Raw genomic sequence first — 24,159 nt, forward strand, 5'->3', positions numbered from 1 at the left:
TCTTTCTTGTCTTTAGGCTTACTTTTATAATATCTTCTATTATTGTTCTTATATCTATCACTTCTGTCATCTTTCTTATATCTATCACTTCTGTCATCTTTCTTATCTTTTCTTCGTTTCCTAGAGGGAGCAATTAATGGATCAAAACCATATTGCTCACAAAAAGTTCCTAACTCTTTTTTAGCAAATCTTTTTTCTTTTTCTATCTGGTTTTTTAGTCTTAAATCATTACATAGCCATAAACCTGTTTTATTAATTGAAGATATTATGTCTCCATATGTTAGGCTAGGATAGTCTATAGTTCCGTTATTATTAACTATATCAAGTCTAACTTTCTGAGCAAAGAAATAGGGTAAACCAGCAATAAATTTTTCTTTCCAATAGGACTGTTGACAATCATTCCTACTTAAAACTTTTGAAATAAAAACATCTTTATACCATCTAAAATCTGAAAGTTGTGGACATCTTAAATTAATTAAAACATCTGAAGCTCTTTCTTTATATTGATTGGGATCACCAACAAAATGTTTGGTTATAGTAAAAATTAAAGTATTAACTGCATCTTGTGAAGGCTGTCTATCTGTCATTATAACACTTCCATCTGTTTCTCTTTTAACGGCTGTCAATATTCCATTTCTGTCATCCTTATTTAAATAATGATCCCACCAGCCTTTCAACTAGCCAGTAAAACCAGTGACAATTAAATGAGCTATCTGATGATCCTGTTTTCCATGATTTTTATAAACATTAGTGAGCAAAGTCATTTCATGTAAAAGGTTTATTATTTCATATTCTGACATTCCATCAATATTCCATTCATAAATTAAGTCCGGCGAATAAGATGAATTAACATAAGTATGTCTTTCTTCAAATTGTAAATCAGGGGGAGTAGGTTTAGGATACCAATTCTTTCTGGGGTATAGATCGTCAATCTTTCCTTTTTTACGATCTTGTGATGAAGATGCTAAAGTTAATTTATTAATTCGTAATTTATCTGTAAATTGTGATTCCAAATTATTTATATCTGTCAAATCTGTCAATCGATTGTCTTCTGATTCTTCATCCTCTGAAGAGTCAGTTCTTCCTTTTGTATTTAATGTTATAATATTCTTATTTTTTAATGGCTCCATATCCTTTGATGATTCTAGTTTCATTAAGTCTAATTTTTTTATTTATTTCATTAAGTAAATTATCAGTTTTCTCTGTCATGGGTTTCTTTAAAGGTGCTCTAAGGTGAGGAGGTATCTCATGAGGGATAAATAAAGGGGTATTGGACGTGTTTTCTTTTTTTATGGAAGTAGAAAGGGGTATTAGTCTGTCTTCTATATCTTGTAACTTTTGGCCAATAGTTTTTAGATAAGTATTGGTGTAATTGTTCTGTTGAATTATACTGTCTAGATTCTTATTATCATCACTTAGACTGGGTCTTTTAATAGGTGTAGCCAAAACTTGGACTCCACTATTTTGACTCAATATAATTGATTCAAATGGTGGATAAGTCTGATACACTTTCTCATGATTTTCTGTCTTTGTCCATGATAATATTTTCTCTATCACACTTATCTTTTTGTTATGATAGTCCAAAAAGTCAAAGAAACTAAAGTGTGTCTGTAAGTCTGTCATCATTTCAAAATACTTAGTTCTTAAATTGGTTCTTTCATGTTCATTATATTCTTCAAAAATTTGGTTCTTTCTGTCATTATTTTCAGGTTTTAATTAATCATATTTTAGTAGTTCTTCATCTAAAACAAATTCTTTAGATAACACATTAATTTGTCTATCATCTGTAAATCCTAATATATCTGTGTGGGTAGGAGAATCAGGCTGAGGTTGGGGTTGATAAAGAGGTTGGTGAACATTAGGGGTAGGTTGTGTGGTATCTGTCGGATAATAAGCTGGCTCTGTCTGAATAGGGGTTTTCTTAGTATTTATAGGGGGAAGGTGTATAACTGGAGGAAGATTGTGAGGAGGTAAAGGTCTGGAATCAGAGAAAGGTGTCCTAGAGGAAAAGGAGCTTCTAGGGGTAAACATCATTGGGGTCTTTCTGCCTGTAGAACTACTAGGTCTTATGAGACTATCAGTATGTCTGTCATTATTGTTAAAAGAAATAATAACTGTACCATCTATATTTTGGGCTATGAAGTCTGGTTCAGTGTTTTCTATTTTTGGTGTGGGGGCAATAGTTTCAAGTTGCCATCTTTCAGGAAGGGTTATATCTTTCCACTGTATTTGTTGAGGTACCCGCAATCTAGTATTCCGGGTTGAGGCTTGCAAAAGGAGAGTCTGTCCTTTAGGGGAAGGGTCAACTATGGATTCAGGGTCTAAAGTGGTTTTCATTAGTTTATAATAAATCCTATAAATAATAGCTAAAGGTTCTGAGCCTTCTTTCATGTAATAACCATTTGTTTTTACATTTAAAGTTAAGGCATCCATAATATTTCTGTCAGAAAGGCTTAAAGCAAAGTTAGGATAACAATTAAAATATACTGGTCCTTTATGTAAACTTGTTTCCATCATTCCAAGAAGTGAGTCATCAAATCTTAAATGTCTGTCATCTCTTAAGCAAAGTAAAACACTTGCATTTAAAGCTTCTCTTGTTAATGGTTTAACAGCTACTTGAACTAAACCAACATGTAAAAATGCATATTTCTGTCTATGTCTGTCAATTGAATCTACTGAGAATAACTGAATTGTTTCATATTCATTAAATAAAGAGTAAGTTCTTTCAACAGTTTTTATGGTGTAATCTGTCAAAAAAGATAATTTAGAAAAAGTAGTCTGTCTGTAGATTTTATCAGTTCTTTCAATTGGTATATTCCATTTATTCCATTCTAACAAATTTCTGTCTATATCTCTCATGCTAAATTCTTCAGAATTAACTATCTTATCACTTTCCATGTTCAGATTAGTGTGTGCCTGACCTAAGTGTGTCTTAGCAACAGATAATGAGCGACTAAACATATTCATTTTATCTCTAAGCAATTAATAATTACTGGCGGAACTATTACTAACCACTGGTATCCTTGCCATCGGGACCACCTCCTCGGGAAAACACCATTGCGGGACCACCCAAACAACGCCTGTCCATCGGCTACAACAAAGGGGCTGACCAACGCGAAACTATGGTTTGCCAACAAGTCTCTAGGCTGACCAACGCTAACAAGGAGCAAGTAGTGGCTGTGTAGTAATATAAGTTCCTAGTAACTTCTTAAATGCAAAGAAATAAAACTCATACACCTACCATCCATGGCTCTGATACCATTGACTACCCAGGAGTGAGCACAGCAGTAATATAGAAGCATAAACAATGATAAAATAGTTTATAAAGAAGAGAATAGCAAAATAGATATAGTCAAAATAGATTAAAACAGAGTATGGAACATAAAACTGAAACAAATAAAATCTTACTTGAAAATACTTCTGTCTTTGATTAAAACTGAAAACTTCTGTCTTTCTTACAAGCTTTGAAAATAAACACTGTCTGAAGAGTTACAAGATTACAAAGTAAAATCTGTAAAGGGTTACAAGATTGTCTGTCTGGAAAGGTAAGGTTACAAGCTTATCTGTCTGAAGGTAAGGCTACCAAATTACAAAAGAAAGTAAAGTACAAAAGGGAGAGTACAAAAGTCTTTCGGGGAAAGGGAAAAAGAAAGCTAAAAGTCTTTCTGAAGATTGGACCTTGGAATGGACCTTTAAAATTTGAACTTGAAAATTTGAACCTGCCTTCTGTCTTCGGAGTCTGTCCTTTTTATAGACAAAGTGAACCATGGTAAGTTTTCAAAAGTAACCTGAGTTGAGTAAAGTGAACTCAAGTTAATCTGTCGGTAGAATCTTGAATAGTAAAAGTCTTTTCTGTCACGGACCTATCTTCTGTCTTCTTTTTGTCTTTTCTGTCACGGGTCTATCTTCTGTATTCTGACATCTTATCTTTTGGCAATCTGTCTTCTGTCTTCTTTTTGTCTTTTCTGTCACGCTCTGGACTATAATAGATCTGTCTGGAAGCTATTCATGCATATCGGTGAATAGTGATCTGTCTTCAGTGAATAGTGATCTGTCGCCGCTATCTGTCGGAAGAGTATTCTGTCTGTCTGTGCCTTCTGTCTGTCAATCTGTATCCGCGTAGTTATCATAATCTAGCGGATCAGTGTTATCCTCATACTGCTCATGCTCGTGGAGCACTCCATAATCATTACATAGGGCACAGTATGAAATAGGAATGAAAACAGGAACATGATCTTTGGCTGTCATCAATCTGGGGTCTTTAACAATCCTTCTTTTCCCAATGAGCCTTCCTGCTGAAGGTCTTGGGCCATACACAGCTATCCTGTCGGTGTAGCCATATAAATGAAAACCTCTATCTAATTTTCTCTGTTCTTCATAAATCTTATTACTCATGAAATTAGACCATTCTTGAGCCAAAGCACCTGGATCCTCAAGTGATAAGTAAGTATCTCCTGTATACCAGTCATATTCAAGGATACCACACCAATCATGGATAAGGACTAGAATGTGTGCTGGCTGAGCTTCCATATAATAGCTAGTGTCCCAAACTGGGAGAGTACTCCAGATTTCTATCTTCATATAATTAAGTCCTCCAATCTGTGCTGCTGCTTCTTGGATGACACTGGAAAATAAACTAATCTGATTTGCAGAAGTAATGGTTAATTTTCTGATAAACCCTGCTTCTAGCATTTCAGATAACCATAAGGGATCACAGATTACTGGATCTTCTGTCTCTGTGTTGATAAGTAATCCCGGGTAGGGATCAAATCTGTCTCCTGTTCTTTCATAAACTCTGTCTGAATTTCCAAAACTGTCATACCATTTAGCCTTATGAGATAACCATGTATCACCTGTCATGTCTTCTGTTCTGATAAATGCTGTAGAGACTAATAATTTAAAAAGATACATCCATCTGTCATAAGAGCTTGTTATAGCTTTATGAGTTAATATATTCTGTTGGATTTCAGGGGGTAAGGTTCTAATAGCAAGTCTCGTTTTTTGCTGAATCCTAGGGTGGAGCTTTGAAAAGCATGTTCCCATAAGATAGCTTTTTAGAGACTGTAGTTCTGTCTTTGTGGAGCTTGAATCTCCATCCTCCTTGCCAGGGAGTTGACAACCGAGAGCTTCAATCAATGCTCCGGTGCTAACAAGATGTAATTCCAAAGCCTGAAGGGTCATTTGGAATAAGGGTTTCTGTCTGAGGGTGAATGCTGCCTGTAAATTATCAAGAAGTAGTTTAATATGAAAAGGAAGGTCTGTAAATTCTCCGTCTTGAAACATAAAATCACTGTCGGGTACTTTTTGCAGAATTACACTTTTATCACCACATGAATACATTGCTTCTGCTAGCAGTGTATCCTGAAGGGATATTGTCTCTATCGAGACGCCTTCATGCATATCCGAAATTTTTACTGAGGGCTTTCGGAAACCTCTGGGTTGCACCGCTGGTTTCTTGCCCTTGTCTTTCTGAGAGAATCTTTTACTCATGGTAGTCTGCAATTGGGTTTTTAGAAAAGGATTATATTTGGAACAAATAAAAACTTCTTTTGAAATTCTTCTGTCAATGTCTTTCTGTGAAATTCTTTTGAAATATTTTATAAGAAAAACAAGAAAAGCATTTATGAAACAAACAACATTTATAAAACAAACTTTTCTTTGTACACTCTTGTGCTCTTGCTGAGTAACAACAGTATTAGAGTAGTCATGATGGGGTTTGTCAGGGTAAGTGAGATTCAGAATATTTCTTAAATCTAATATGATTCTATAGTAAAGTCTTTCATTAATAGGAGAAACTGTCAAGGGATTATAATTAATTCTACTTGTTGGGAAATTAAATCTGTCATTATTCAAGAAATTACCACAATTAATATTTTCTTTAATGATCAATAAAGAAGAGTCTGTCAGAGATTCTTTTATTAAAATATCTGTTATATGAATATTTAAAGATGCTATAAAGGGTGTACATTTGTCATTTAGTACCTCTATCAGTCTATTAGTATGTCTGTCATTATTATTAAAAGAAATAATTGTTCCATCTATATTTTGTGTGGGGGCAATAGTCTCAAATTGCCATCTGTCAGTCCATATACTATAAGTCCATGCATATTGATTACAAAAGATTGTTGAAAGTTCAAAAACGTGTACAAAAACACTTTTGAACGTTTAGACCCCCAAAAACCAATTTAACTAACACAAGCAATATGTCAAACAACTAGTGTGCGGAAACTTAACATATGCTATAATATGGAATTGGTTAAACAACTATCTAAGCCATAACAAAATAAACCACAGCAGATAAAGTAAAGGCAGAGATAGAGAGGAAGGAAGATGCAAACACAGAGATAACACCAGATGTGTTATCGAAGAGGAAACCGAAGACCTCGGCGAAAAACCTCTCCGCCGCCCTCCAAGCGGTAATCAATCCACTAGAAAATACAGTTGGGATACAAGGACAGCAATAGACCCTCCAAGCCTAATCTACCCAATGCACCTAAGCCCTCCAAGCTTCTTGCTCCAACGAGGTTGCGCCGAACCTTTTTCTTTTCTAGCTTTCCGGATTCCGCTACTACACCGTAGCATCAACCAATGAAGATTGGCTCCTTCCTAACTGCTTCCCTAGAACTCCAAACGTCTGTCTCACAGAGATGATAATGGTGAGAACCAGGTTTGGTATAATGCCTCTCAAGGATTTGACAATGGAGAGGAAGAGAGTGAGGGAATTTGATGAGACTCTAAGGTAGAGATTGTGGGTGAAACAATCTGGTTTTTCTTTAGGGTTTCTCTCTCAAAATTCTCTCTGGAAGCTCTCTTTCAATCGTGGGTTAAAAGGGTATTTATACTGGAGTGAATAGGAATGTGAAACGTCAGGTTTTTCCAAAACAGGGGTGGCTCGCGGCTTGACCTCGCGGCTTGACCAAGTCACGAGATCCAGTCGCGAGTTAACCGTATGGCCAGTTGTCCTGTTTTGTCCTGTAATGCTCCAGCTAGCATGACTGTTCATCTTCCAGCATGCTTGGCACGTGTGCATCTTCTGGCGGGTTGAAGCCATGAGTCCACCCGCGAGTCCCAGCCGCGACACTCTGTTTTCTTGCACACTCTTGAGCAATCTTCACTCTATCTCACTTACTACCCTTACAACAATCCCACCTAAATACAGGGTTTCTAAATGCTGAATTACAAGCAAATTTGGCACGGAATAAAGCCAATTAGATGGTTGAATAAATTCAACCTTACAATCTCCCCCTTTGGCTATTCCGTGACAAAACCCTAAAACAGAATCTAGACTTAACATGTGAGTTGGGAACAGTTGAACAAAACTCACTCACACCTAACTCTAGAAGCTGTGAAGCACTTGAATCATATGAACATAAACTCCTGAAACACAACAATACACCATGATCATTGTAAGCAGAAAATTATAAATGCATATGAAACAGGCAATATGAGATCAAGCAAAGATGGAGTTAACAAACACACCATGGCTTGATCAACCAAGTGAACACCACAAGGTAGTGATCACAGTGCTCATTCACACTTGGAATGAACACAATGACATACAAGTTAACAAGCACAAGGCAAGACACTTGTATGCTCAACACTCAACCAATGCATAGCACACAAGGCATATGCATCTAGGAACAATCCTACAAGGGCACAAGAGTGACAGTACATAAACCAAAATGCAGAACATTTAGATTAAAGTACTGATTTCAACATAGCATAAAGGCTGCACTTAAGCATGGTACATACCATAAAGCCTACAAACTATGCATAAAACAATAACCCTAAAAGCTTACATAAGCATATGGGTACAAACCAACAAATACCTGAATAACATCATTAAACATATATTAAAGTTTAAACCAAGTATATGAAAAGAGTTAGAAACAGTTATACACCAAAACACAGTGTATCAAAACCATAAGAACCACTACAAGTACTCAAAACATAAACATATATAAACACATTACTCCCCTTCAACTAATTACTCCCCTTTAAGAGCTGCTTTTCTGCTTCTGAATTATCAATGAACTTCTCCCCCTTTTTGACATGGAATGGCCAAAGGGTCACTGGTCATGCTGAGTTGTGAAGCTGTCAAGTGTAGCAGCCAGGACATCAATCTGGTCTTGCATGGCTCTCATCCTATCAGAATGCTCAGTTTGGACTGCCCTGATCCCATCAAGCCTTTCCAGAATGATCTGGAAAGCATCTGGAGGTGTGTCTGCAGAGGTTGAAGCTCTGTCTTTTGCCACTTCTCCTAGGTGTTGAAGTTGATGCAAGTCCAGCTGCTTCTGCTTCAGTCTCCATTGGAGCAGCCTCTCCTTCATCACCTTCATCTTCTTCTCCTGGAAGCCTAACACTTATTCTTTTGCAGGTAAGCTTGTTGATTGCAGAGGGTGTAGACATGGGACTGATGTCTTGAGGGATTGGAACTCCTTTACTCCTAAAAATCCTCATTAGCAAACTTGGAAAGATCAATTTAGGCCTAGAGGTTGTTCTAGTCTCATCCACAATGGTGTCATAAATGTGGGAACTTATGTCTATGAAGTTCTTTTCTTTGAGATCCATCAGAAAGACTGCTCTAGCACAGTTGATTGTAGTCAATTTCCTAATGGGATAGAGGTTAAACATCATGATTATGGTAAGGCACCTCATGTCCACTGGAAAGGCAGTGGTATTCAAACATTTCCCTTCTCTCTGCCCACCTATCCTTTGTTGAATTGTTTCAATAGACACACTCCTATCCTTGTAATTGATAAATTCTTCATCATCTAATCCTTCAAGCCCTAATGCATCATCTATGACATGAGCATCCAAGACAAATTCTTTACCCCTCACCCAGCAACTCAATTCATTATCCTTTATCACAGCATTTGAGTAAAATTCCCTAATTAAGGGTTCACACACAACAGGGAAACCACCCAAAAGTTTTTCCCATCCTCTTCCTTCAAAACAACTGGGAATAAAAGTTTGCCTTAAGTCCTCCAAATCCACAAATCTCTCTTGAATGATTCCTGCATTCAAGAAGTTATCCTTGTATCTCTCAAAGTGGTGAACAGACCTAAACAATCTAGAATCCATCTTTAATCTCTTGTCAGCCTTCTTTGCAGTAGATTTCTTCTTCTGAGGTGAGGGAGCCATCTGTGAACAATCAGAAAAGGCCACAACAACATATAGCAATATATGTGCATAACCAGTCAGAACCATGTAATAATCAGAGAGAGATAACAACCATACAAATGAACTTCAAAAACTTAGGCAACAAGCTACTTAGTTCAAACATATGGATAAACCAAGCCTAGGATAGTAAACACATGAACAACATGGTGAAACTATCCTAAAGGCAGATAAATGACATTGAGACAGATAATGGAAGAAATGATATGACACACAAACAGTATATTGAGCCTAACAGAAGCTTCCCACAGATTAACACACTAAAAGCATGCAAATCTAGCACAGTAAAACTCACAACCTCAGAACTAACCAATAGAAATCACTCAACAGCTCAAAGATCAGATTGAAATAAAATAAACACTTAGCTAAGCACAAGATGAAGAGCAATAAGCATATGACAATCATTTAACACAAACTATAGCAACAGCATCCACAAGCTAAGCAAGAACAAGAAGCAGAGACCGAAACACAAACCCATTTCAAAAACACAATCATATGCGAAAAATCAAGGGTAAACGCACAAAATCAAGTAGAAAAGAGTATAAAACAGAAAACCCATACCTGTAACTTGACGATTTTGAGCTACAAGAGTGCAACACAAGAGATTGGAAAAGGGAGCACGGAGTGTTTGGGAGGGAGAGAGTTTAGAGAGAAGATGAACAGTCACAAAAATTCGAGGGAAAAACTGAAAAAGTTTAAAAGCTGCTCCTGTTTCTGCAAAACACGCGATTTTCGCGACTGGATTAAGTCGCCACATAGTCGCCAGATTAAGCCGCCAAAGAACACAAAAACAAAATTTTGAAAAATTTTTCTAAGTGTTTTTCGCGATTGGAAGGTCTACCCGCGAGTGAGTCGCGAGCTGAGCCGCGAAAATCTCTGAGTGAATCTCGCGACTGGACCTTCCACTCGCGAACAAGTCGCCAAAACTGACCAGCGAAGATGCGACTGAGGCTCGCGACTTGACATACCCGCGACTGAGCCGCCAAAACAGGGCAAAACTGTATTTTTGAAATTTTCAGATTTTTCCAACAAAACACTTTCCAAAAACACCTAAAGCACTCAAAAATCTTTTTGTGCTTGAATTAACAAAGATTGAGCATGTGAAAACACATTTTATCAAGTACAATCACACAAATGAATATGGCATTTATTGAACATAAACTTGTGTGTTGTGTGTGGATATCAACAATGAGATAGTCCTTTGTCTAATGTGAAGCTTCAATGATCAATTCAACCAAGGCATACACAATTAGCACTAGATCATGTGACCAATCTCAATTATAGAAATATGAATATATGACCTCCCACACAACTTGATAACATAACTTGGAGCTTTTCATTTGACTCCACTTTCAATCATAACATTTGATCTTTTTGATCTTTTTGAGACAATCATCTCTCATTGTGAGAGGGATATGTAACATTTCTCTTTGAAGAACAGGCCTTTGGCCCTTTTGAATGAAATTTCACTTTTAATATAAGGTCGCTTACCCTTTTTCCTAGTCAAATACTAGAATGTGCGACAGACTTTTGCAGCTCAATATCTCTTTTCATTTGGAGATTTACATTTGGTGATCTCTTTTTAGCAAAAAAATAAAAAGTGGGAAGAGATATAGAGACAAGTCTATGCATGTTTCAAGATCAACATAACCATTCACTAATCATTCATGACAAGTTTGAAGATCTATTTACAACAATCACATAGATTTCAAGATTTTTCCCATAGTGATATGAGTGCATGAAAACAAGCAATGCTCGAAAATGCACAAAGCCATTAGCACAAAGGTACAAGGCAAAACGAGTTTTAAGACAAAAACTCAATAAAGTCAATCAAGCTTTTTGATTTTCAAATTTTTTATGTAATTTTTGGATTTTTGACTCAAGAAACAAAAAGATTGATAAAACACAATTAAGAAATATTCACAAGAAGCATAATCAAGCAACCAAGAACAAAAAAACAGCAAACATACCACACAAACATAGCCACAAAGCATAGGAAGTATTAATGCATGGACATGTTGTAATGCTTATGCATGAGTACCCCTTTTCACCCACACGTCACTTGCGTTTGGGGTGATTTCCTTAAAGGATTGGGTACGGGAGTTAGGGCTTTCGAACCTTCGTGAGAAGCTTTCCAAGCAGTTGGTGAATGCACCAATCATCTTCATCACGTTCATCATTCCGGGATCTCCATTTTGCTCTCTAGGTTGATCACCTGCCCAAGTTCTCCTATCAATTCTTGGTCCTCCTGACCTTTGAGGAGTTGCACTATTCTTTGCTCTCAGCTTTTGGCAATTTGGTCGAGTGTGCCCTTGAAGTCCGCAATAATGGCACACATACATTCCTCTAGGACCTCTTTGTGGTCGTGGACGTGACTTGGCACGAGATTCAGACCTGCCCACAGACTGATTACGATGATTCAGCATCCGTTGGTCCACCACATTCTTCTTTTCCTCCATCTCGAGCTTCACACCAGTAGGGTCAGCTACAACTGGATCTTTGGCCTTCACAAACTTCACTTCTTTAGTGACATTTCCAGTTGAGCTACTTCCTCCGGTATATCCCAGTCCGGATTTGTCTGAAAAGCTCTTTTGAGATGATATAACATCATCTAGCTTCTTGGTGGTGACCCTCTCTATTTTTGCATTTGCTTGCACAATCTCATTCTCAAGAAATCTCACTTTAGTGTAAGCTTCGGACAGCTCACCATTCAGAGTTTCAATCTCGCATTTGGCCTCCCTATACCGGATTAGGAGACTTTTGTAGTCTTCCTCAGCCTTCTTCATCTTTCTCACAGCAGCCTTGGCCACCCTTGTGTATTCACCCGACTTCTCCAAGAGTGAGTTATAATTCTCTTGAAGAGTTGCTGTGCTTTCTTCTTCTTCAGCTTCTGACTCTTCAACAATTCCTAGTGAGTCATCATCACTATGTTCTCCAAGGTCTTGAACAAGCAAATTCAATTCATCCGAAGACTCAACATGAGCAATAGTCATGAAAGCTGAATAGTTCCCTTCTCCATCACAGCTCTCTTCAGATTCTGAGTCGGACGAGTCTAAATCACTCAAGGTCGTGGCATACACCTTGCCTTTCGATTTCAAATAATTAGGACATTCCTTCTTGAAGTGTCCATGCCCGTTGCATTCAAAACAAGTGACACCTTGTGTGGATTGGGATTCTTTTCCATTTTTCTTTTTGAAATCCCTCTTCTCCCTTCCAGAATTTTGGAATTTTCTCTTATCATCAAATTTTCCATTGTTTTTGAATTTCAAAAACTTTCTGAAATTTTTAACAAGATAGGCTACATCTGTGTCCACCATATCTTCTCCCGATGAGCCTTGATCTTCCACCTTCTCATTAATGGTCTTTAGAGCAAGGGATTTGCTCTTCCGTTGATTTGGCAGCGACATCTCATAGGTCTGCAAAAAACCAACCAGCTCCTGTACTCTGATGTCGTCAAGATCCTTGCTCTCTTCAATGGCTGTCACTTTAGCACGAAAACTTTCCGGCAATGATCGCAGGATCTTCCTTACAATCTTTGAGTCCTCCATTTTCTCCCCCAAGTTAAACTTACTGACAACCACTTCGTTTAGCTTCCCATAGAAAGAGTCGAAAGACTCATCCTCACTCATCTTGAGCTCCTCAAACCGAGTGGTCAGCATTTGTAACTTGGTATCTTTCACTTTCTTCGTGCCTTCATAAGTTGTTTCCAGAATCTCCCTTGCATCTTTGGCAATGGTAATGTGAGAAATCCTGTGAAATTCATCTGGAGACACACCACAGCAAATAGCATTTAGTGCTTTACTGTTAGCATTAGATGCAGCAAGTGCTGCCTTATCCCATGTGGATTTGGCTGCCTCAGGTTTGGTCCAACCAATCTCAACAGCATCCCACACGGATTCATCAATAGAGCATAAAAAAGCTCTCATACGAACCTTCCAAAATGCATAATTACTTCCATCAAAATATGGAGGTGCATTAAGGGATTGAGACCTATCCATCTCAAAAAGGGAGTCAAGGATCACACAATGGTAATGAAACCAAACAGCTGTGTACCTGCTCTGATACCAATTGAAAGTTCAAAAACGTGTACAAAAACACTTTTGAACGTTTAGACCCCCAAAAACCAATTTAACCAACACAAGCAATATGTCAAACAACTAGTGTGCGGAAATTTAACATATGCTATAATATGGAATTGGTTAAACAACTATCTAAGCCATAACAAAATAAACCACAGCAGATAAAGTAAAGGCAGAGATAGAGAGGAAGGAAGATGCAAACACAGAGATAACACCAGATGTGTTATCGAAGAGGAAACCGAAGACCTCGGCGAAAAACCTCTCCGCCGCCCTCCAAGCGGTAATCAATCCACTAGAAAATACAGTTGGGATACAAGGACAGCAATAGACCCTCCAAGCCTAATCTACCCAATGCACCTAAGCCCTCCAAGCTTCTTGCTCCAACGAGGTTGCGCCGAACCTTTTTCTTTTCTAGCTTTCCGGATTCCGCTACTACACCGTAGCATCAACCAATGAAGATTGGCTCCTTCCTAACTGCTTCCCTAGAACTCCAAACGTCTGTCTCACAGAGATGATAATGGTGAGAACCAGGTTTGGTATAATGCCTCTCAAGGATTTGACAATGGAGAGGAAGAGAGTGAGGGAATTTGATGAGACTCTAAGGTAGAGATTGTGGGTGAAACAATCTGGTTTTTCTTTAGGGTTTCTCTCTCAAAATTCTCTCTGGAAGCTCTCTTTCAATCGTGGGTTAAAAGGGTATTTATACTGGAGTGAAGAGGAATGTGAAACGTCAGGTTTTTCCAAAACAGGGGTGGCTCGCGGCTTGACCTCGCGGCTTGACCAAGTCGCGAGATCCAGTCGCGAGTTAACCGTATGGCCAGTTGTCATGTTTTGTCCTGTAGTGCTCCAGCTAGCATGACTGTTCATCTTCCAGCATGCTTGGCACGTGTGCATCTTCTGGCGGGTTGAAGCCGCGAGTCCACCCGCGAGTCCCAGCCGCGACACTCTGTTTTCTTGCACACTCTTGAGCAATCTTCACTCTATCTCATTCACTACCCTTACAACAATCCCACCTAAATACAGGGTTTCTAAATGCTGAATTACAAGCAAATTTGGCATGGAATAAAGCTAATTAGATGGTTGAATAAATTCAACCTTACAATTGTATTCATATTTCCGTCTTCTATAAATTCTTCTGTAGATTGGACTTTATGTAAGAAAAGAGAACAAAAACAAGGAGAATAAAAACATATCTCTGTCTTTCTGTCTTGTCTATATTCTTTTTTGTCATTTTTTGTAAATTGATTAACAAGTAGCGTTTCTATCTTTAAAGATGACAAACTTCTTTCAGTTCTATAGATTCTTCTATCGTTGATATCTGTTAAAATAGTAACCTTTTTGGAAGAGTGTATTTCTGTCAAGACAAGTGGTACAATGAATTTAAAGAATATATCTTTTTCCAATATATTTGTTTTAATTCCTTTATCTGTCATTAAAAAGGATAAATTAAAGTCATTGCTAAAATAATTTTTAAAAGGAAAGTCTTTAATTAAAACAAAGGCTGTCTCAAAATATATTATATCATAGCATATATGAACATTAGGTATATTATGATTAATTATTAGTCTTTCTCCATTGGCCTGAATTAATCTTTCAGATGATTTTTCATAACACATTAAGGATATTAATCTTTCTTTTATATTAGCACTTGAATCTGTCAAAGCAATTTCTGTCAAGAAAAACTCTGAAGTAATTTCTGTATGCCATTTTTTGAAAATTACTCTGTCAATTATACTTAAGAAATTCTGTCTATTGAATTTATTACTATTGTTTGAAACATTAGTATCTATAACTTCTTTATCTGTAGGAGGAACAAGGGGGTCTATCATGAGATTAGAAAATTCTTTTATAATATTATGTTCACTTATGTCTGTCAGATTTTCTTCTTTAATTTCTTTAATTTCTTTCTTTACCATTTCTTCTTCTGTCAGTAGAGCTATTGGTTTTATCTTTACACTATCTTGTTTTAATTTTATTTTTACCTTTTCTTTCTTGTCTTTTTCTTTCTTGGCTTTTTCTTCCTTTCTACAATTCGTGACGTGGTGACCATCTTTCCTGCACCTAATGCAAGCAATAGGTATTTCTATAGTGTCTTTCAATTTTAATCAATATTCTTTTTTGTCTTTATAGTGATTCGGTAGATTTTCTATCAGTTTTATCATTATGTCTTTTTGTTTTCTTTTTCTCTTATTAATTTTAAGTGGGTTGGTTGATTTTAACTCTTTCTTAACTTGATCTACTTCTTTTTGACTAACATTAAATATTTCTATTAATTTGTTTATTACATCTTTCTCAAATTCTAATTTACTAATTTGTTTAATAATTCTATTATGTCTGTCACATTCTTTTTTAGTATGTCCATATCCTTTGCATTTATGACAAATAATATTATTAACATGTCTGTCAGTTTTCTCATTGTCTGATAACTCTGTAGTACTTAAAACTGTTATGTCTCTTTTTCTGTCTGTCTCCATTGGTAAACTTAAAAGTTTTATCTTTTTAGCTAATTCTATTAAACTGTAGTTTTCAGTTCTGTCAATTGTTTTAAGTCTCTCATCAATTTCTTCTTTAAAACTATTACACTGTTTGTCTTTTACTTCCATTTTTACTTTTACTACACTATCACTATTTGCTTTTTCTTTTAAATTACCATTATTATTTTTCCTACCATTGTTGACTTTTTCTCTTTCATGTTTTATCTTTTCTTCTAGTTTTATCTTTTCTTCTACTTCTATCTCTTCTAAATTCCTACGTACCATTTTATTGTTTTGTCTTTCATACAATTTATCTTTCAAGCTATCATCATTATATCTAGGACTATCATCTTTTCCTATTTCTTTTTCTAGCTTACTACGTATAACACCTTCATCTTTATGTCTTTCAATTCTTCTTCTATCATTTGTTTCTATTAGGCTTCTTTGTTCTTTTATCACTTTCCCTATATCTTCACTATTCTGTCTTTCAAACATTTCTTTCATTCCTTTTTTTATTATTTCTTTCTCATTATCTATCAGCTTCTCATGTAGAGATTCTTTCTTGTCTATCTTTAATAGGCTCTTTTGTCTATCTGTGTCTAGTACTGAACTAGAAATTTCTTTTAGTCTGTCATTTTCTACAGTACTTCTACGTGTTGCTCTTTCGTTAATAGGGCCAATATCTTTATCAACTAATCTATCAGTTGCTTGTAAATTCTTATCTTCAACTTCTTTTGAATTACTATTTATAAACCAATTATCTGTCATAGTTTCTGTAAAAGATGATCTTAGATGGGGTTCAAATTCTATTTCTTTTTTATAATGTGAATTTAAAGCTTTCATTCTTTCATAGAGGTCCAAAAAACTATCATTTTTCTTTTCAAATTTAGTATATATACTAGATCTGTCAATATTTTCCAAGGACTCCATTTTTCTATTAATTCTGTCTAAAAAACTATTATTGTGTTTATTAGTCTGTCGGTTGATTTTATCTTCTGTTAAATTACTCCAATTATTTATGTTACCATTATAATTATAATTATCAATTTCACTGTCAGAATCAGAATCTGTTTGATATTCCATATCACTATTTGACCAATTATCATCTATATCTTTCATGCTATAACCTTCATCATGATCTATATCATCATAGTCCATGTTTCAAATTAGTGTGTGCCTAGCCTAAGTGTGAACAAGCAAACAGATGATGAGCTGATAAATGTATTTATTCTCTTTCTAAACAATTAATAATTACTGGCGGAACTATTACTAACCACTGGTATCCTTGCTATCGGGACCACCTCCTCGGGAAACTCCATTGCGGGACCACCCAAACAACGCCTGTCCGTCGGCTACAACAAAGGGGCTGACCAACGCGAAACTATGGTTTGCCAACGAGTCTGTAGGCTGACCAACGCTAACAAGGAGCAAGTAGTGGCTGTGTAGTAATATAAGTTCCTAGTAACGTCTTAATTGCAAAGAAATAAAACTCATACACCTACCATCCACAATTAATATTTTCTTTAATGATCAATAAAGAAGAGTCTGTCAGAGATTCTTTTATTAAAATATCTGTTATATGAATATTTAAAGATGCTATAAAGGGTGTACATTTGTCATTTAGTACCTCTATCAGTCTATTAGTATGTCTGTCATTATTATTAAAAGAAATAATTGTTCCATCTATATTTTGTGTGGGGTCAATAGTCTCAAATTGCCATCTGTCAGTCCATATACTATAAGTCCATGCATATTGATTACAAAAGATTCTATTCATATTTCCGTCTTCTATAAATTCTTCTGTAGATTGGACTTTATGTAAGAAAAGAGAACAAAAACAAGGAGAATAAAAACATATCTCTGTCTTTCTGTCTTGTCTATATTCTTTTTTGTCATTTTTTGTAAATTGATTAACAAGTAGTGAAAGTTCAAAAACGTGTACAAAAACACTTTTGAACGTTTAGACCCCCAAAAACCAATTTAATCAACACATGCAATATGTTAAACAACTAGTGTGCGGAAACTTAACATATGCTATAACATGGAATTGATTAAACAACTATCTAAGCCACAACAAAATAAACCACAGCAAATAATGTAAAGGCAGAGATAGAGAGGAAGGAAGATGCAAACACAGCGATAACACCAGATATGTTTTCGAAGAGGAAACCGAAGACCTCGGCGAAAAACCTCTCCGCCGCCCTCCAAGCGGTAATCAATCCACTAGAAAATACAGTTGGGATACAAGGACAGCAATAGACCCTCCAAGCCTAATCTACCCAATGCACCTAAGCCCTCCAAGCTTCTTGCTCCAACGAGGTTGCGCCGAACCTTTTTCTTTTCTAGCTTTCCGGATTCCGCTACTACACCGTAGCATCAACCAATGAATATTGGCTCCTTCCTAACTGCTTCCCAGAACTCCAAACGTCTGTCTCACAGAGATGATAATGGTGAGAACCAGGTTTGGTATAATGGCCTCTCAAGGATTTGACAATGGAGAGGAAGAGAGTGAGGGAATTTGATGAGACTCTAAGGTAGAGATTGTGGGTGAAACAATCTGGTTTTTCTTTAGGGTTTCTCTCTCAAAATTCTCTCTGGAAGCTCTCTTTCAATCGTGGGTTAAAAGGGTATTTATACTGAAGTGGAGTGGAATGCGAAACGTCAGGTTTTTCCAAAACAGGGGTGGCTCGCGGCTTGACCTCGCGGCTTGACTAAGTCGCGAGTTCCAGTCGCGAGTTAACCGTATGGCCAGTTGTCCTGTTTTGTCCTGTAGTGCTCCAGCTAACATGACTGTTCATCTTCCAGCATGCTTGGCACGTGTGCATCTTCTGGCGGGTTGAAGCCGCGAGTCCAGCCGCGAGTCCCAGCCGCGACACTCTGTTTTCTTGCACACTCTTGAGCAATCTTCACACTATCTCATTCACTACCCTTACAACAATCCCACTTAAATACAGGGTTACTAAATGCTGAATTACAAGCAAATTTGGCACGGAATAAAGCCAATTAGATGGTTGAATAAATTCAACCTTACAATCTCCCCCTTTGGCTATTCCGTGACAAAACCCTAAAACAGACTCTAGACTTAACATGTGAGTTGGGAACAGTTGATCAAAACTCACTCACACCTAACTCTAGAAGCTGTGAAGCACTTGAATCATATGAACATAAACTCCTGAAACACAACAATACACCATGATCATTGTAAGCAGAAAATTATAAATGCATATGAAACAGGCAAAATGAGATCAAGCATAAGATGGAGTTAATGAACAAACCATGGCTTGATCAACCAAGTGAACACCACAAGGTAGTGATCACAGTGCTCATTCACACTTGGAATGAACACAAGGACATACAAGTTAACAAGCACAAGGCAAGACACTTGTATGCACAACACTCAACCAATGCATAGCACACAAGGCATATGCATCTAGGAACAATCCTACAAGGGCACAAGAGTGACAGTACAACAATCACAATGCAGAACATTTAGATTAAAGTACTGATTTCAACATAGTATAAAGGCTGCACTTAAGCATGGTACATACCACAAGGCCTACAAACTATGCATAAAACCATAACCCTAAAAGCTTACAAAAGCATATGGGTACAAACCAACAAATACCTGAATAATATCATCAAACATATATAAAAGTTTATCCAATAGTATATGAAGAGAGTTAGAAACAGTTATACACCAAAACATAGTGTATCAAAACCAAAAGAACCATAAGTTTAGAAGATAAGACGAAAAACAAAACAAAAGTATGTGTGTGTGTGTACTCCCCCTATCACTATGCACACTTCCCTTTGAACTTTTCTCCCCCTTACTGAATGCTCTCCCCCTTTTTGTCACGAATAGCTAAAGACTCTCGTCCAACTTTCGTTGAATCTCATCTAGCTGATTCTCCATAGTCTCGAGGCGCATTTGGACATGGTTGTTTGTGGAGTAGAGAAGTGCCACAAGCTCATCAACGCGTTTCTGAATATGCTCAAGAACACTGCCAACTCTGTCAGTATGAGAAGCAGTTTGTGCTTGCGGAATACCAGCCGGTGAAGCTTCAAGAACATCACGAGATGCAGATGTGGTATGTGCAGGTGTCTCTGAGTCAGGAGCAAATGAAGGAACCGGAGAGATGTGAGCACTTCTTGGTGATTTGGAGGAGTGACTTCTGCTCGCTTGAAGAGTGAACAAAGAAATGGGACGTTGACGAGTCAACATTTTACCATCTGCAGGAGGAGTAATGCCAGCACTAAGGATGAGTTTCATGACGAGACTGCAAAATGGAATGATTCCTCGAGCTGTAGATCGACAAGCGGTCTTCCTCAAGTTGTAGTAGATGTGAGCACATATATCAATGGGGGCTCCGGTAATGAGATCACACAGAAATATAGCTCTCCCAAGATTGATGAATGTAGTGTTGGACAGTGGGTAGAGATTGGTGAACATGATCAACTTCAGTGTGGTCAACTCAGGTGCAAACTTTGCGGTGCTGATGGAAGTTCCTGCACTAGACACCTCATGATCGTGTCCTAGGATTTGTAGAATTTCCCCAACCTCTGGATTTCGTTCATCATAGGGAGTTAAATTCACATTCTGTGGTCTAGTGATGCCGAGAAGATCTGCGATGGAGTCTGGGGTAACACTAAACTCTGTTCCTCTGACCCAGAAAACGAGGACAGGTCCAAGATCAGATGCATTGGAGAAACATTCTTTGACCAGCTCATCCATTGGATCATCAAAGTTTCCGAACAAGTTTGCCCAGTCTCGTTTCTCAAAGATTCGAGGGATGAATGTAGTCCCTAAGGTGTTGAACTCTACTACCCGCTCCACTATAGTTGTTGACTTGTCAAACACATTTGAGTAGGCGTGTGAGTTCAGGGGAACTCTGAATCTATCCTCATTGGGATCTTGAGATGCTTGAGATGATAGACGAGTCCTTTTAGCAACTGGGGATGCTGATTCGTCAGCAACAATGTCTTTACCCCTGGAAGATCGACGAGACATCTGCAAGAGAACAGACCAACAAAAAAGAACCAAGCAACAATACCCCACAAAAGATTGTCAACAAGATTCAGTAAAATCAATATTTCAATGTAGAAACCCAGATTGAAAAAAATACAGACCCAAACAAACCTTCCAACAATACACAGAAACACAAACTAATCCGTGCATCAAATTTGGTAAAAGTGCACCAAGAAGAAGAAATACATCACAACTGTCATTGAGACAGGTTACCATGACCATGATATGCAATAGGAAACAGCATTTGAATCATTTTGAACAGATAACATAAAACACTCCATCAGAGACATGAGCATGGGGAAAATATTTCAATCATGAAGAAACCAAACATCCACACATCAATATTCAGGCAAGTGTAATGAGTAAGTCACATAAACACCAAACCCATTTCAGAAAAGATTCTCAGATTCAATAATCAGCAAAAAAATCAGAACAATGAAAAACACATTGACTGCTCAGCATGAAAACGAGTGAGATCAATATCAAAACAGGATACTCCATACCCATTACACATAGAGATAAGAATAACGAACACAATACCAGTCCAAACAGTAACAGAAATATGCAGGAAAAAGAAACTGAGATTGAGAAAGCAAAAACCATACCTTTTCTTGATGATTTGGAGAAGAAACGAAGCACCAAAAGGGTTTGAAAAATGGATTCACGAAGAGTTTTGGGAGAAAACAGCAGTTTTAAGAGAAGATGAACAGTTACAAAAGTTCGAGGGAAAACTGAAAGAGGTTTAAAAACTGCTCCTGTTTCTGCAAAACACGCGATTTTCGCGACTGGTTCAAGTCGCCACACAATCGCCAGCTCAAGCCGCCAAAGCACTCAAGAACAAAATTTTGAAAAATTTTTCTAAGTGTTTTTCGCGACTGGAAGGTCTACCCGCGAGTGAGTCGCGAGCTAAGCCGCGAAAATCTCTGAGTGAATCTCGCGACTGGACCTTCCACTCGCGAACAAGTCGCCAAAACAGACCAGCGAAGATGCGACTGAGGCTCGCGACTTGACATACCTGCGACTGAGCCGCCAAAACAGGGCAAAACTGTATTTTTGAAATTTTCAGATTTTTCCAGCAAAACACTTTCCAAAAACACCTAAAACACTCAAAAATCTTTTTGTGCTTGAATTAACAAAGATTGAGCATGTGAAAACACTTTTTATCAAGTACAATCACACAAATGAATATGGCATTTATCGAGCAAAAACTTGTGTGTTGTGTGTGGATATCAACAATGAGATAGTCCTTTGTCTAATGTGAAGCTTCAATGATCAATTCAACCAAGGCATACACAATTAGCACTAGATCATGTGACCAATCTCAATTATAGAAGTATGAATATATGACCTCCCACATAACTTGATAAACATAACTTGGAGCCTTTCATTTGACTCCACTTTCAGCCATAACATTTGATCTTTTGAGGCAATCATCTCTCATTGTGAGAGGGATAGACAACATTTTTCTTTGAAGAACAGGCCTTTGGCCTTTTTGAAAGAAATTTCACTTTTAATATAAGGTCGCTTACCCTTTTTCCTAGTCAAATACTAGAATGTGCGACAGGCTTTTGCAGCTCAATATCTCTTTTCATTTTGAGATTTACATTTGGTGAGCTCTTTTTGGCAAAAAAAAAATAAAAAATGGGAAGAGATATAGACACAAGTCTATGCATGTTTCAAGATCAACATAACCATTCACTAATCATTCATGACAAGTTTGAAGATCTATTTACAACAATCACATAGATTTCAAGATTTTTCCCATAGTGATATGAGTGCATGAAAAAAAGCAATGCTCGAAAATGCACAAAGCCATTAGCACAAAGGTACAGGGCAAAACGAATTTTAAGACAAAAACTCAACAAAGTCAATCAAGCTTTTTGATTTTCAAATTTTTATGTAATTTTTGGATTTTTGACTCAAGAAACAAAAAGATTGATAAAACACAATTAAGCAATATTCACAAACAAACAACCAAAATCAAAAGCAACAAGCATACCACACAAACATAGACACAAAGCTTAGGAAGTATTAATGCATGGACATGTTGTAATGCTTATGCATGAGTACCCCTTTTCACCCACACGTCACTTGCGTTTGGGGTGATTTCCTTAAAGGATTGGGTACGGGAGTTAGGGCTTTCAAACCTTCGTGAGAAGCTTTCCAAGCAGTTGGTGAATGCACCAATCATCTTCATCACGTCCATCATTCCGGGATCTCCATGTTGCTCTCTAGGTTGATCACCTGCCCAAGTTCTCCTATCAACTCTTGGTCCTCCTGACCTTTGAGGAGTTGCACTGTTCTTTGCTCTCAGCTTTTGGCAATTCGGTCGAGTGTGCCCTTGAAGTCCGCAGTAATGGCACACATACATTCCTCTAGGACCTCTTTGTGGTCGAGGACGTGACTTGGCACGAGACTCAGACCTGCCCACACACTGATTACGATGATTCAGCATCCGTTGGTCCACCACATTCTTCTTCTCCTCCACCTCGAGCTTCACATCAGTAGGGTCAGCTACAACTGGATCTTTGGACTTCACAAACTTCACTTCTTTAGTGACATTTCCAGTTGAGCTACTTCCTCCGGTATATCCCAGTCCGGATTTGTCTGAGAAGCTCTTCTGAGATGATATAACATCATCTAGCTTCTTGGTGGTGACCCTCTCTATTTTTGCAGTTGCTTGAACCACCTCACTTTCAAGAAATCTCACTTTAGTGTAAGCTTCGGACAGCTCACCGTTCAGAGTTTCAATCTCGCATTTGGCCTCCCTATACCGGATTAGGAGACTTTTGTAGTCCTCCTCGGCCTTCTTCATCTTTCTCACAGCAGCCTTGGCCACCCTTGTGTATTCACCAGATTTCTCCAAAAGTGAGTTGTAATTTTCTTGAAGAGTAGCTGTGCTTTCTTCTTCTTCAGCTTCTGATTCTTCAACAATTCCTAGTGAGTCATCCTCACTATGTTCTCCAAGGTCTTGAACAAGCAAATTCAATTCATCCGATGACTCAACATGAGCAATAGTCATGAAAGCTGAGTAGTTCCCTTCTCCATCACAGCTTTCTTCAGATTCTGAGTCAGACGAATCTGAGTCACTCAGGGTCGTGGCATACACCTTGCCTTTCGACTTCAAATAATTCGGACATTCCCTCTTAAAGTGTCCATGCCCGTTGCATTCAAAACACGTGACACCTTGTGTGGATGGGGATTCTTTTCCATCTTTCCTGCTGAAATCCCTCTTCTCCCTTCCAGAATTTTGGAATTTTCTCTTATCATCAAATTTTCCATTGTTTTTGAATTTCAAAAACTTTCTGAAACTTTTAACAAGATAGGCTACATCTTTGTCCACCATATCTTCTCCCGATGAGCCTTGATCTTCCACCTTCTCATTAGTGGTCTTTAGAGC

At 37.5% G+C, this 24,159-nt stretch overlaps 1 protein-coding gene across 1 annotated transcript; it reads right to left on the reverse strand.

Annotated features, from left to right (window-relative positions):
• Window positions 1-1,030: 1,030 nt before the first annotated feature.
• On the reverse strand, window positions 1,031-17,162 carry LOC126695101 (uncharacterized). Its single transcript, XM_050391725.1, has 2 exons — window positions 17,035-17,162; window positions 1,031-3,039 (listed from the first exon to the last, which is right to left on the reverse strand). The coding sequence occupies exon 2, from the start codon at window positions 2,965-2,967 to the stop codon at window positions 1,717-1,719; it is 1,251 nt and encodes a 416-aa protein (XP_050247682.1). The 5' UTR covers window positions 2,968-3,039; window positions 17,035-17,162; the 3' UTR covers window positions 1,031-1,716.
• Window positions 17,163-24,159: the final 6,997 nt, after the last annotated feature.

Source organism: Quercus robur, chromosome 8, assembly GCF_932294415.1.
Source record: "Quercus robur chromosome 8, dhQueRobu3.1, whole genome shotgun sequence".
NCBI classification, from domain to species: domain Eukaryota; kingdom Viridiplantae; phylum Streptophyta; class Magnoliopsida; order Fagales; family Fagaceae; genus Quercus; species Quercus robur.